Source organism: Urocitellus parryii, chromosome 3 (genome assembly GCF_045843805.1).
Source record: "Urocitellus parryii isolate mUroPar1 chromosome 3, mUroPar1.hap1, whole genome shotgun sequence".
NCBI lineage: Eukaryota > Metazoa > Chordata > Mammalia > Rodentia > Sciuridae > Urocitellus > Urocitellus parryii.
Window position 1 is genome coordinate 87,412,938 of NC_135533.1, and position 13,674 is coordinate 87,426,611.

At 39.1% G+C, this 13,674-nt stretch overlaps 1 protein-coding gene across 3 annotated transcripts in view; it reads left to right on the top strand.

Moving 5' to 3' along the window:
* The window catches only part of Plekha8 (pleckstrin homology domain containing A8), a 55,447-nt gene extending 45,926 nt beyond the window's left edge, over positions 1-9,521 (top strand). The window contains exons 14-16 of one of the 3 annotated variants that reach the window (XM_026401565.2): positions 780-944; positions 7,752-8,014; positions 9,347-9,521. In XM_026401565.2, coding sequence (XP_026257350.2) covers positions 780-944; positions 7,752-7,781 — 195 coding nt within the window. In that variant the 3' untranslated portion in view covers positions 7,782-8,014; positions 9,347-9,521. Of the gene's footprint in view, positions 1-779; positions 1,386-7,751; positions 8,015-8,184; positions 8,278-9,346 lie in introns of those variants that run through there. The other 2 variants (XM_026401566.2, XM_026401564.2) reach the window with 2 other exon arrangements.
* The last annotated feature ends 4,153 nt before the right edge of the window (positions 9,522-13,674 follow it).

A 13,674-nucleotide genomic window follows, 5' to 3' on the forward strand; every position in this document is an offset into this window, starting at 1 on the left:
CTAATGGATAACAGAAAGCAAATTTTAGCAAGCTTAGGAAATGAACTGCAAAGAGAGGGAGAGGAGAATAAAGAGCCTGGGAAATATTTCATTAGGAAGTGGCATGGAGTGGTGGTGTGTGGTTGCAAAGCACAGAAATGATCCTAAATTCAGATCTTGGCCCAGGCACTCATTAGCCATTTGATGTTCATCTATAGAATGGGAACATAAACCATGCAGAGTTCTTATAGAGATTAACTGGAATAAAATATGTTAAAGCATCAGTACATAAACAAACTTAGACTCCCTCCTTTTTAGAAAATATTCAGAGTGGCAAAGAAAATTTTCCATGTGGGAGGAAATAGGAAATGTTCAAAGAAATGTATATGGATGTGAGATACAAACAGGAGAGTGAGGTACCCTGGAAAACTAGACATGGGAACAGACACATACAGCAACATATATACAGGTCAGTTTTGAGAATTCAGGGGGAATGGTCTGGATCACACTGTGGGCAAGAAGGGAGCTTTTCTCAAACTTCTGTCTCTTTACATTCCCTGACTTGGTGATATTATTCATCATGAGGATTGCCCGAGTACATATTTGCCTCTTCTAGCCTTAAAGTTATTTGAACTGGTGTTTGCAACATAATTTTAGAGAACTCATGAATTTAAAGGATCTTCATATGTCTTTACCCGTGCTGTCCTCAGCTCTTGTACATGTGTGTATGCATGCATGTGAGTGTGTAAGTGTATGAGAGACAGTTCCAATGCAGATTCTCACAGGTGATTCTTTTTCAGTTAGCTCTGAGGGCAGCTCCATCCTATGAAGATTTTGTAGCTGCTTTAACCATAAAGGAAGGCGACCACCAGAAAGAAGCTTTCAGTATTGGAATGCAGAGGGACCTCAGCCTTTACCTCCCTGCCATGGAAAAGCAGTTGGCTATACTGGACACTTTATATGAGGTACATGGGCTGGAGTCTGATGAAGTGGTGTGACGGCTGCAGGACATCGCCTCCTAACTTCAGGGAATAAAGTTTGCTAAAGAGTTGTGTTGCCCTACTTAATTTCCAGCAACAGCTTCAATCCTCTCCAAACCCTTTCCTGGCGGGGGATGGACAGGAGGAGGCAAAACCCAGTGCTTTTATACATAATTTTTTAAAATAAGTGTTTTATGTGTTTAAAAATCAAGGTGCTATATATTTCAGTTCAACGGACCTACTGGAAACCAAATCATAGCTGTTACAGACTTGAACGGCAAGTAATAAGAGCAGACTTCACAAATGAGTTTGTTGCCATTGTTTTGTTTTAGATTTTAGTTTTAAAGGGATATTCAAACCTAAGCTATAAATGAGCAAATTCTGTATCAAGGATAAGTCAGTTAATGTTTAAATTTCTTAGAATGAGCACTTGGAGGGTAAGCCCCTTAGTTGAAGCAGTTACAATGTAGAATTTGCTATTTGTGGATGTTCTTCAAAGAAATCTCTTCTCTGTGAGAAGAGGTTTAGTCATTGCTGAGACCATGAGATTGTTGGATGATAACATGGACTGCCATCCCCATTGATAGGTAGAAGACTATGGCTTCATGAGATGAGCGGTGTGCCCTAACCCCACTCTGGAGGACAGTAGTAGTGGTGGGCCAGGTCATTTGAAATGACACCTACCTAGTGCCTCCTCTTAGCCAGCCTATTTCCTATGCATAGTAAAATTTAGAGGTAAAGGGGTCTGCTTAAGGTACCCTCTTAAGTAGAGGAGCCAGGTGATTTCAAAGTGGACCACCTCTGTATCAAAGTCAAATGGAGTGCTTATTCAAAGAGCATATTCCCAAAATACCTGAAGAACCCAAATCTGGGGTTGAGTCTGAGGAATCTGCATTTGGACTAACTTCCCAAGTGATTCTTATGCACACAAAGTTGAAGAACCATTCAATTAAATTCAAATTTTCATAATTCCCAGTGTTTTTCAAGAACTAAATATGTTCTTTGAAAAAGACCCATAATTTAAGTAAAATAATTAAATGGAGAGCAGATTTCTCAGCAGCAGTCTTAATTGAGCCAGCCTCAGCATCCAACTTGGTTTAACATTCAGGGGCTATGGCTCTAGAATCTTCTCCCTCACCAAGTTCAGCTTAATAACCAAGAGTACAGAGCTAAGTGCAGCTGCTTATCAATCTCAAAAGCTTTGGATTATGTCAGAATTCATAGATGGAACTTGAGAATTTCATGAAACAACCTTGGGCAGGCATTCTTCTACAAAGTATGATTCCCCAAACTGGGGCCCTCATCTCCCAGTAGTAGGCTAGTGTGCTTGGAGTGTGCAAAGGAGAAAAGCCATGAGTGCCTTCCCCATCAAAGGCTACTTCCTTCTGGCAACAGAAGGGGAAGTTCCAGCATAAGGTAGTTCCCATGGTAGAAGTGAGTTCCTTTGAGGGATGTACATGAATGGAGCAACTATGGATAATGCTATTCTTAATAGAGACCCCTAGTGCAGGGAAATCATCTCCTTAGAAAACTTCAATAGGGAGGGTACGGATTTTGTTTGTTTGTTCATTTAGTTAGCTGAAATTAATGAAGCAAGTAGGGTTTGGTGTTAGGCTGAGATAGGAGGATCACTTGAGTCCAGGAGTTGAAGGCCAGCGTGAGCAACATAGCAAGACCCCACCAAGAAAAATTAGATCATATTTTTTTTAAAAAAAGAGCAGGTATTTCATCTACATAAGAACTTCTGCAAAGTACTTAAATTTAGAAAAACAGCTTCATATGTTTTTAAGGCCAGGGAAAAAAAGGGTGATAAAATTATATTGATTGTATTATATTTTAGCATTTGCTCTTAGTAGCTGCTAAGTTCTATGTTATTTTCCTTCACTTCTGTGAGTACTTTATATGACTCTCATTCTCTGGCTGGTATAAATGAGAGGGTGGGCTTAGGGGACAATTTACACTTGTGCTTGAAGTCACCTCCCAAAAAGGAAAAAGAAAAAGCAGTCAGACTTTGCTTATACTCTGAGGAAAGATACTTTAGGCACTGTGCCAATAATAGGAGATGGCTACCAGGAAATTATTCATGTTAAGAAGTATGACTGTACTAAGCAACTGCTGGTGCTCCTCATCACCTCAGGTGAACTCTTATGGTCTCTTGGAGAAGAGGTGGGCACTTTGAAAATAATCTCAGGTTGCTGTCATGGCTCTGAATGCACACAAAAGGAGAGCTGATATTTCATATTTTTATAGGTACTGTATAGGTGTTTATGACTCAATTTTTGGAGGAAGAGGAGTTTAGTATTATCTAGGATCATTGGGAACCCAGATCAGATAGAATAGCTTGCGTTCCTTTCAGCTTCCAAACACTCTTTTTTCACCCTGTTCCTCACTGAAACATTAAGTTTGCCTAAGATGTGCAAAACTGAGGATTCTTAAATAAAACAGTGTTTTATTTTTTGGTAAATCTTATACCAAACAACAAATGCAGCTTGACCTTGAACCCTAGCAAAATTGGAGTTTCCTCCTGAATCTGTGATATTTGTTTCTTCATTTTAGTTAAAGATATAATTTATGCTTATTTGCAGTTATTTTATAAGAAGGAGACAATGAAAAAATGGTACAACAAAATGTACCATGGTACAACAAAATGGTCCATGGTACAACAAAAGTTCTGGAACATCTAAGCTTTCTTTCACCTTGATAGTGAAAGATGCAAAGTCTAGTATGTTTGGTGACAGAGAAGTCATTTTTTCATTGCTCAAAACACTTTTAGGATTCCTATTCTAGCATAACCTTTGGAGAGAACCTGAAGAAAAAGGAGGTATGTCTTACTAGATATTAGCAGAAGCAAATAAGCAGCACTGCTGACCCCTTATGAGCAATTCACATACTCAATTTCATCTATCGTCACTTGTGGAAACCAGCCTTTGCCCTCGCCACGTATCAGTGTGTTTATTGTGTTGAACAAAGACCTTTCAAAGATGGCAAGTCTTATAATTTGAAAGTAAATCTGATTTATTACAGCTAATACTGGTGAAAATGGTAAATTGGAGGGATATCTTTCAGGGTTGAAACCAACTTTTAACTATAAGAAGGAAATGATTTTTTTGTGTGTGTGTGAGTTCTTGCTTCAGCTTTGAAGGAAGTTTCACAAGGAGGTTCTAAGAATGCTCAGCCCCTAGCCCCAGGGAATTCACATGTTCATTAAGTAGTGGCTTGACATACCTTCTCATTATTATTTGTGTGTCATTCTGAAAATGAAAGCTTCCCCTACTAATGCCATTATTCTATGATGGAGACATCTGAACTTCACAGTTCAGCCTTGTGACTTTTCTTTCTTCTTTGCTACTAAAAATTTTCATCAGTGCTCCCATTAACACACCAAATCTATTCCCACTTCTAGTTGTTGGGCCAGTAGCAGTTTCTAGCCTAGGGAGGCATTTGGTACTAACCTAGCCAAACCATAAGAGATTTGGGCAGAATCCCTGTTTACAGCTAAAGGGCAGCTAATGCCATAATGTGTAACACCTGAAAGGCATGCTGATATCAGGTGGTGCCACTGGGGAAGTTTGCATCTTTTGATTATTCCAAAAACATTACCAGAAAGTTAATGCTTCATATTTTCAGAATAGTGTTTTTAATTGAGAAAATATGTAGTTGGGACCAGTAAATAAAGTACACTTCATTAACTCTGAGGAAAAGAGCCAAAGTAAGAAGTTTTTATAAGCCAGGCACATGTACGCTTGTAATCCTAGCTGCTCAGGAGGCTGAGGCAGGAGAATGATGAGTTCAAGGCCAGCATGGGCAACTGAGCAAGACCCTGTCTCAAAATATAAAGGGCTGGGTATTCAGCTTAGTGGTAGAGCACTTGCCTAGCATGGGTGAGGCCTTTGGTTCAATCCCCAGTACTTAAAAAAAACATTTAAATAAAGGAAAGAATTTGATTATGAAAGTTACATGTGAAGAAATGTCAGATAAAGCAATAGAGCCAGAGGGTCCCAAACAAGATGATGTGAGGCATTTTGGAAATTTTCTGAAGGAATTTTTTTCTTTAATTTTTTCCCTATTAAACTACCGTGTCAGACTGGAACTTGGTTACATAATGGTGCATTTCTGAATTATTGATTAAAATCAGTTGCTTCTGATTTTAGTCATAGGTTTTACAACTGTTCAGATTCCCTACCCTCACATTTCATTTCTTTTAATTACCAACTTTTTTAAATTTGAAAGTTTTTAGATGTAGAATTTTTAAGTAAATTTTAAGCCATTGTTGTTAGGTGAGCTAATGTGTTTGGTCTTAGAGGGCCTGACTTTAGATGTTTTGTGATATTCTATAGTCTGCACACTATTTAGTGTGTATAGCAAAACCTTTGTCCCTGTGAACTGCATATAGAATGTTTTATTTAGAAATACATTCTACTTCTATATGACCCTTTGTAATCTGCAGTTGTTTACTCAGGGGTTTCATAGTGGTGACAATATATTCACTTGCTGTCTAATGGTATTTTTAAGACTGTTTATCTAGTACAAGGTCATTATGGGTCCTATCAGCAATTCTGTAAACATACTGTTCACTAGACCTTCCCTGTAAATGTCCCCGGTTCCCATTCTGTGTCAGCCAGTAGTCCTGTGGACAGTGACCATTTGCATGATTTCTTGTTGCATTGCTGCATTCAGGCATTCCAGAGCATGATGAAACAGTCATTGATGGTGCCTCTCTGGTACAGTTGACGCATGCATTGATCTCTTTCTTCCACTGTTTTTACATAGCCTTTAATTAAAAGGAAAAAACATACCACTACTCTGCAATGCAAAAGTTTTCAAATTTCTTTGCATACCATTATGAATCACTTCTCTTTCAGACTGAAAAATGTTTTCATCTAAGCTGTGTGGGAACATAAGAACAATATCCTGCTTGTTTTAAGTGTTTTGTATATTTTAAAGTGTGGTCAGTATTTTCTCCCTTTACCTTACAAACAGACCACCCCGGGGTGGTTGCTGCCCCTTGCACAGCTAATCTCATCCACACAGACTCCTGTGTATGTGTGTCTATTCACAGGTTTATATGGAGTCAGTTATGATAAGTAGGGTGATCTATCTACAAGGCTGATGAGCCAGTTTCATGGCATGTTTAATGTATAATTCCCATGTGTCATGAGAACTTCACTAGAATGTCATTAAACAGCCCAACTACCTCATGTGAAATTGGCTGTGAACAATCTGTGTTAGATGAGAAATGTGTTCAAATAAATTTATGCTGGTTAATAGATTGAACAAAATGATGTCTATATAAATAAAAAACATGTTAGACCAGATGCCAAAGGCTAAAATGTACATAGATTTCCTTGGATTAATTTTTAAGTCAGTATTTAATTTTACATCTAGTATTTGTGTGAATGTTTGTGGTTTCATAGATCTGTGCACTTTGAATATCTGTCACATGCAGTCTTATGTTACTGTACTTGTCCTTCAGCATTTTAAATGAGCATCATATTGCCAGTAGAGAGCAAGATAAACTACAAAAGTGTCAAATGATTTGTTGGCTTTTTAATTTAATGGATCTTGACTTAGAACATAATGTGTTGGAGCCTTTTTAGGGCCAACTATGAATGAGAATTTCATGTTGAGGTTTGTATTGCCTCTCTGTCCAAGTATTCTATATCTCATGGGGAGGGGGAAAAGGGGAGGGCTTTACTTTTTTGAAAAATGTTTGAAAATGTGTCAGATTTTATATTCGTTAGTTACAATAAACTTATTTTTAAAGTATTTTATTAAGTGCTTCTCGAATATTTTTGTGTGGGTTTTTGCTTACTCGAATCTACCAATAAGAGATATCAGATATGGAACACACATGCCTTGGGGGCATCATTCTAAGCCCTTGACAAATATTAGCACAGTTGCTCTTCCTCAGAACTCTGTAGGACAAGTCTGTTGTCCTCAAGTTACAAGTGAGAAAACAGGTACAAATTGGGAAACCCCTTGCCTAAGGCCCACAGCCAGTGAATCCTGGAACCAGGTGACAAATGCAGGCTGCCCAACTCCAAATTCTTAATAAAACTGTTTAAAACTTCAACAAAAGATAATTTCAAAGCATCAAACAACCACTTTAATGACATTACCTTGGGTATACTAAGCATTCTAGAAAGACTAGGTCCTGTCAGGATAGCTCTGTCCTTTCGCCTGATTTAATTATGTTTTCAGAGAAACCACAAATGCAAAACAAATAATAGATGAATTTGCTAAGCATACTGTCTGTGTGGCTGTGTGCTTAGTTTACACTCAATAGCAAACACTTTTTTTGTCTAAATCATTTGAATATCAAAGTAGTAGTACTTGTTCTCTGAGTAGATTCTTCCCACCATTGGGTCCTCTTTAGACACCTCTTTTTAAAAAGCTGAGCCAATTAGAATTGGGGGTAGGAGGGTTTAAAGAGAGGGAAACTAAAGAGCCAGGGGGCAAGTACTTAAGAAAAGGGGGCATATGAAGTTTGGGGCTGGGGTGGCCATGTTGGGCCATGTGCCCAAGAAAAGAGAAAGCAGATACCAGATGCTGCAGCAAGCAGTAAGCCAGGAGGAGGAACCTGTAGTCACTGGGACTCCAGCACAGTTCTTTGGAGCCATTTCCCTTCCTAGTTTCCAGCTCTCAGGAAGCCATGTCCCCTACCCCAAAACTTCTTTTACTGAAAAATGTGTACCTTACAACATGTTGCCCTGACCTTTTTATTTGTTCAGATTCTAGTGGTGTTCTATCATGTGAAACAATGACTATGACAAACTCATTATTGTTCCACAGGGATATGGAAAAATCAAAATGAGGAATTGAGGCATCACCACCACCTTCCTCCTCACTCTAAAATGGAAGTGTTGGACCTGAAGTCAGTCTGCATTGATTTTTGCTTATTCTAAATTACTGGACAACATACACTGAATCCCACAATCTTTTTCAATGGCTTTTTTTTTTTTTTTTAATATTAACATCAGTACTGTCGGCACAAGTTGTGTGAGGAGTGGCCATCTACCTCCTGCTTCTTCATACTTGGGTGCAGTAGTGTTCAGGTAGGTGCCCTTCTTGGGAACCATGCAAAAATATAGATTTCAAAAGGATGGACAGAACTGATTTCAGAAAGAGAACACATTTGAGTTTCTGTCCTGCCTTCCAGTGGGAGGGGTAATGAGGGACCAACTAAGAAGAGTAGGGCTGCATTTGCCACTTTTTATTATTCTAGAATCTGCCAAAGTTGGTACATTTCCTGTCATCATTCTGCAAGAACTTTGGACGATTTGTGCTCTATGACAACGATGGAGAGACACTAAAAGAATAAGACAAATGGAACCATCCTAGAGCTGATGATTTAATTTATTCTTACATTCACATAAGTAGATCAAGAGAGCTGCCCTTGACCCGATTTATGGGCACACATCCCACAACTGTCGATGTCATTCTCTCCAGAGGCACCAATGGAGTTCATGCCTCTGGAACAGCATGGTTCAGGTTACTGGAGAATTGCTGAATATTTATGATTTGACATCAGCACTGACACAGATCACATTTCAGGTGGTTTGCCGTGTGAATCTTTAAGAACAGAGTTGTCATGTCTTTGCTGGTGCTTGTGCATGGCCAGTTTTAGTACCTTGTTTTGGCTTGAGATTCTAATTTGTTGAAATGATGTTTAGGTATTTTAAATGCCTCAAATCCTTTGTGAGATCATCTTAGATGGTGGACCCTCAACCTACTCTCTTTCCTGGTCATTGTGATTCACAGACCAAACCTCTTCTCCAGAGATCACTGGGGAATATGGGGTGACCTCCACCTGGCTCTTTGCAAACTTGCTGACCCTGTGAGCATATGTCTTCAAATATCAGGCTCCCTGCAGACTCTCCTGAAGTTACCCTTGAGGTGCAGGCCACCTGCCTCCTGATTGTCTTTCCTTAGATGTCCTTCTTCACATGAAACGCCAGATTCCAAGTTAGTGGCATCACCATTATTCTAGACTCTGAGGCAAAAATTCAGAATCTCCACATTCCTTTCTTCTTTCTTTTCTCTGTACCCACTTTGTCTTTAGAGCCTGCCTCAGCCTCTGCACTCTCTGTGCTGTGGCGACAGCCTTGATCTCTGAATTCTCTGCTTTTCCAGCCCAGCCCTGAGGATGCCTCCTTTTGACTCCATGCATGATTTGAGCCCTTTTACAAATTTGGAAGGCCCCATAAGCTTTCTTCTTTCCCATTCCTCGAATCACCTCAAAAACTCCCTAGACACAGAATATCTCAGCCATCAGCTTCATTTCTAAACACCCCCTGCATTTCTAAATGATACCTGTAAACTAGAACTTGGGGACAGGAAGGAAGACTTCCAGGTGACTGGACTAATTCTTTTGTATTATGTTCTAGTTATCGGCATAGCTGCCTCTTCCATTGAATTGTGAACTTCCCTTTCAAGTCAGTGAACCCAGCATCTGACAGTGCTTCCCTGTCCATGGTTGGATTCCAAGGCTGTTTTAGAAGATGGTGCTCCCTGCTCCTTTCAGATATGATAGTTGTTATCCAACTACATAAAAATATACCTAAAATAAAACCTTGCACAGCTCTTCTGTTCTCTCCTACTTACTTGATCAAGAAATGCTTTCAGTGACTGAGCACTCAGATATTATTAATTTATGTTTTTAAAAATATTTTACTTTGTTGATGCACATATAAAGGGTATAAATGATGCTTATAGGTATCAAGTTATGAACAATCAGAAGACAAGGTCCACTTCATAGTTCTCAGATGTAAAAATTTAGAATTACTAGAAAGGCTTTTAAAACAAGCAAATTAAAATTTAGTAATATCTGGGACTCTTCAGGTAACTTGACTCAGTGTCAGGAATGTGGCCTGTCCCTGATATTGTTAAAATTTCCCCAGTGATTCTAAAGTGCAGCCCAGATAAGACCCCCAGAGCTGGTTTAGTTCTTTAAAATTTTATACTGGGATCTTTTCAGGTAAATAAGATCACAGAACCCCCTGGAGCCTAACAAAACAACCAAAATAAATAAAAATTTAAAAGCAATCAAAAAATTTACCAGCAATCAAGAAATGGAAGAAATCAACCTTGTCCTTGTGCCCTAAACTTCCAACAGATGATAGCCAAAGAGAAAGACCAGATTTTCTAGCCAGGAAAAAGGCTCTTTATCCCGTCCCCCAATGGGGAATTTGTAAAATCCAGAATTGTCATTAAAATCTCAGGTTCTAGAAGTAGATTGATGAGTTGGGGAAGGACGGTAATCCTTATCTCTTCCTTCCTCTTGAGGGGACTTATTGTAGACCAGGTTTGAGGTAGGGTAAGGATGACATGGAGGTAGGTGGGAAGAATTTACCAAAAATAAGGAGCAGGAAGTAACTCATCCAAGGGACTCGCCATGTTATATAGTCAGTATGTTTCCTCGCCATTCAGAATTCACTCTGATGCAAGACTTATTGACAGTATGAGAACATGGTAAAGTCTGGTCCTTATGGCAAAAGTCTTTTGCTGTAGTCTTGACTGTCTCCCACAGGTTAAAAGCTGTCGGGAGGTGGTAGAATCTTTAAGAGGTGGAGCCCAGGGGGAGGTTTCTGGGTCATTGTGGGTGGGCTTTTTAAGTGGATTGTGGGACCTCAGTCTCTGCCTCTTCTCTGTCCCCTGGTTTGTGATGTAAGCAGTTCTGTTCTACCCATGTTCCTGCCATGATATGTTGTCTCACCAAAGGCTCAAACCAATGAGCCAGCCAATCATGGGCTGAAAAACTCCAAAATAAACTTTTTATAAGTTGATGGGTGTTTTGTTATAGTGACAGAAAGCTAACTAACACACCTATATATAATATTTATGCTTCCCCTCTCTCCCGTATAGACACAATCAAGGTGGCTCATGTTTGGCTGGTATACACTCATGTGGCTGTGATGGTTATTAGAATATCAAAACACTTTCATACCAGGAGGTTAATAAACTATACAAATGTCTCTTAACTGTTCTGGCCACCCCATCCCCTATCATAAGAAGTTTCCCACTCCAGACCACCCCAGCAACTACCCGAGTAACATTGAACCTGGCAAGGAACCTCAGACCCCTGCCCCAGGCCTCTGTTCTGCTCAGTCAATGTCTATGTCATGCTGGTGTTAAATATTTGTAATGACATTGATGGGAGAAACCATACAGAACACAAGCTCATAGGGAAGAGAAATAGGTGGCAATTGAGAGAGAAGATATGTCAGGACAAGCACACTGATACTGTATGAAAGCAAATAAATGGTCTGAGAGCTGCACATCTTATGTGAGCAAACTTAAATAAAATGACCTGGCAACCATGTATGAGCTACAGCCAGATGAGAGAGAGGGCAGAGTGGGGAACAGAAGGAACCATTGTGGCAAAAAAAAAAAAAAAAAAAAAAAAAAGCCAATCCTAGAGAGAGAAAGTTCCTACAGGTGTAATGTACACTCAGAGAACTTAAAGACATGAACTTGCTGGACATAGTGATACACACTTATCCCAGAAATTCAGTAGGTTGAGACAGGAGGATCACCAAGTTTGAGGCCAGCCTCACAACTTAGTGAGACCCTGTCTTAAAAAATTAAAAGCACCGAGGATGTAGTGCATTGCTAAGTTACCCTGGATTAAATCCTCAGTGCTGAAAAACAAACATGAATTCATAAAAAACAATGCTCAGATGTAAGCTCATGGAACAGGAGAAAGATAAAAAGGCAGATGGCGGAGAGAAGGAAACAATTTGACCAAATTAATATGATAGAAGAAATAAGTGAATTAGAACAACTCACAAGAAACATGTTTGAAATCTGGATTGGTAACTTTTTTTTTTTAAAGGCTTTGGGTGACTGCAGTGAATGAAGGATTTTTAAAAAAGATTCAAGTAATTCTTGAGAGAATAGGAAGACAGAGATACTCTGACATAAGAAAGTATTGAAAGACAATACAGAAAAAATTTTCCTGAAATGAAGAAATCTTTGAAACAAATGAACTGTGTTCTAGGAAATCCAACACAGAACACTTGACACCAAAACACCCTCATGAAGTTACTAAACTTTAAGAAAGAAGAGTTCTTTACCATTCAGACAGAAAAGGCAAGTCGCCAAGGGATCTCAAACTTCCTTACTTCAAGACCCAGTGATGGAGAGCAGGAGGAGAATTTCCAATGTTTTCAGTAGGAAGTGAGAAGGACTCAAATGAATGACAGCAGCCAAGTCATCAAACATAACAAAACATAATGTCTCGTCCTCTTACAAGAGCGTGTGGGAACTTGGAGTGCACTACCTCTGAGCCCTTTAGGAAACCACTTGATAGGTGAGATGACTGTCACAATTCAATAATGAAGGGTCTTATAGTAAAAGAACCAGTGATGAACACTGATTATGTAAGAAATGATGGAACAGGCTGTTATTTTTTCATGGTAGATCAAAGATTGCAAATAGTATAAACCTTAAAAATATAACTAATAAGTCGGGAATGGGAGAAGGGAGGTGTAAGGGTGCCAGTCTTCCCTTGTTTTCAAAGCAGAGAGTTGGTATTGTCTAAAAGAAAAAAAAACTAATAACCTTAAATTTTCAGAACTCTCTTTTTAAAATTTGGTTGTTTAATAAACTTAAAAGGGTTTTTAAAGAAATACCTGTTGAAGCAAAGGAATATTTTAAAGTTTAGCAATTGCTTCCATTCACCTTAGTTTCTTAAACACAAGCAAATTAGCTGAATGCTATTTATTTTAAAATAAATGTAATTAGAAATAATTGTGAGAGGGCTGGGGTTGTGGCTCAGTGGTAGAGCGAAGTACGACTGTATATTTAAAATATTTATCTAAATATTTAAAATTAGCCTCTAAGGTATTCATGTTTTTACTTGTATACATTTTGTGTTGTTTAGTTTTTGTTTGATAACCATGCTATATATATTTTTTTAAAATTTAAAATGGAGGTAGGAGGCTGAGGATGTAGCTCAGTGGTAGAGGGTGGTTTGCTTAGCATGCATGAGGCTCTGGGTCCATCCCTGGCACCAAAAAAGAAGGAAGGAGGGAAAGGGCAGGGAGATGTTTTAAAACAAGGTTAAAAAACATTATAGCGTAGGTAGCCCCTGATATATGGTGCTCCCTGTAATGACATTTGCCTTATGTTATGGTTTAGATCTTAGATGTCCCCCAAGACCATGTGCTAATGGCTTGGTGGCCAGCCTGTGGTGCTATGGGGGGAAGTTGTTGAACCTTTAGGAGGTGGGCCTTAGAAGAAATTAGGTCACTAGGGGCATGTCCTTGAAGGTGGTATTGGGATCCAGGCCCCTTCTTCCCTCTCAATGCTTCCTGGCTGCCATGAGGGGGGACAACTCTGTTGCACTACACGCTGTTGCCTTGATGTGCTGCTTTGCCACAGGCCCAATCCAACAGAGCCCGAGAGACCATGGACTGAAACCATGAGCCAAAGTAAGTCTTTTCTCCTTTTAGGTTGTTTATCTCAGGTATTTTGTCACAACAACAGAAAGATAACACTTCAAACTCCTGTCAAGTTACTTTAAAATTTTAATTTTATCTCACCACAATTTTTTTTCCCCACTGATAATTTTTTTCCATTAGCTGCTATTCTTTTATCCACACAGAGATATTACTCATCTCAACATCCCATTTTGTATAACTCAGAAGTGGTGCAACATTCTTTGGGGGCTCAAGGAAAAAACAGAACAACCATATGATACCTAGATACTTGG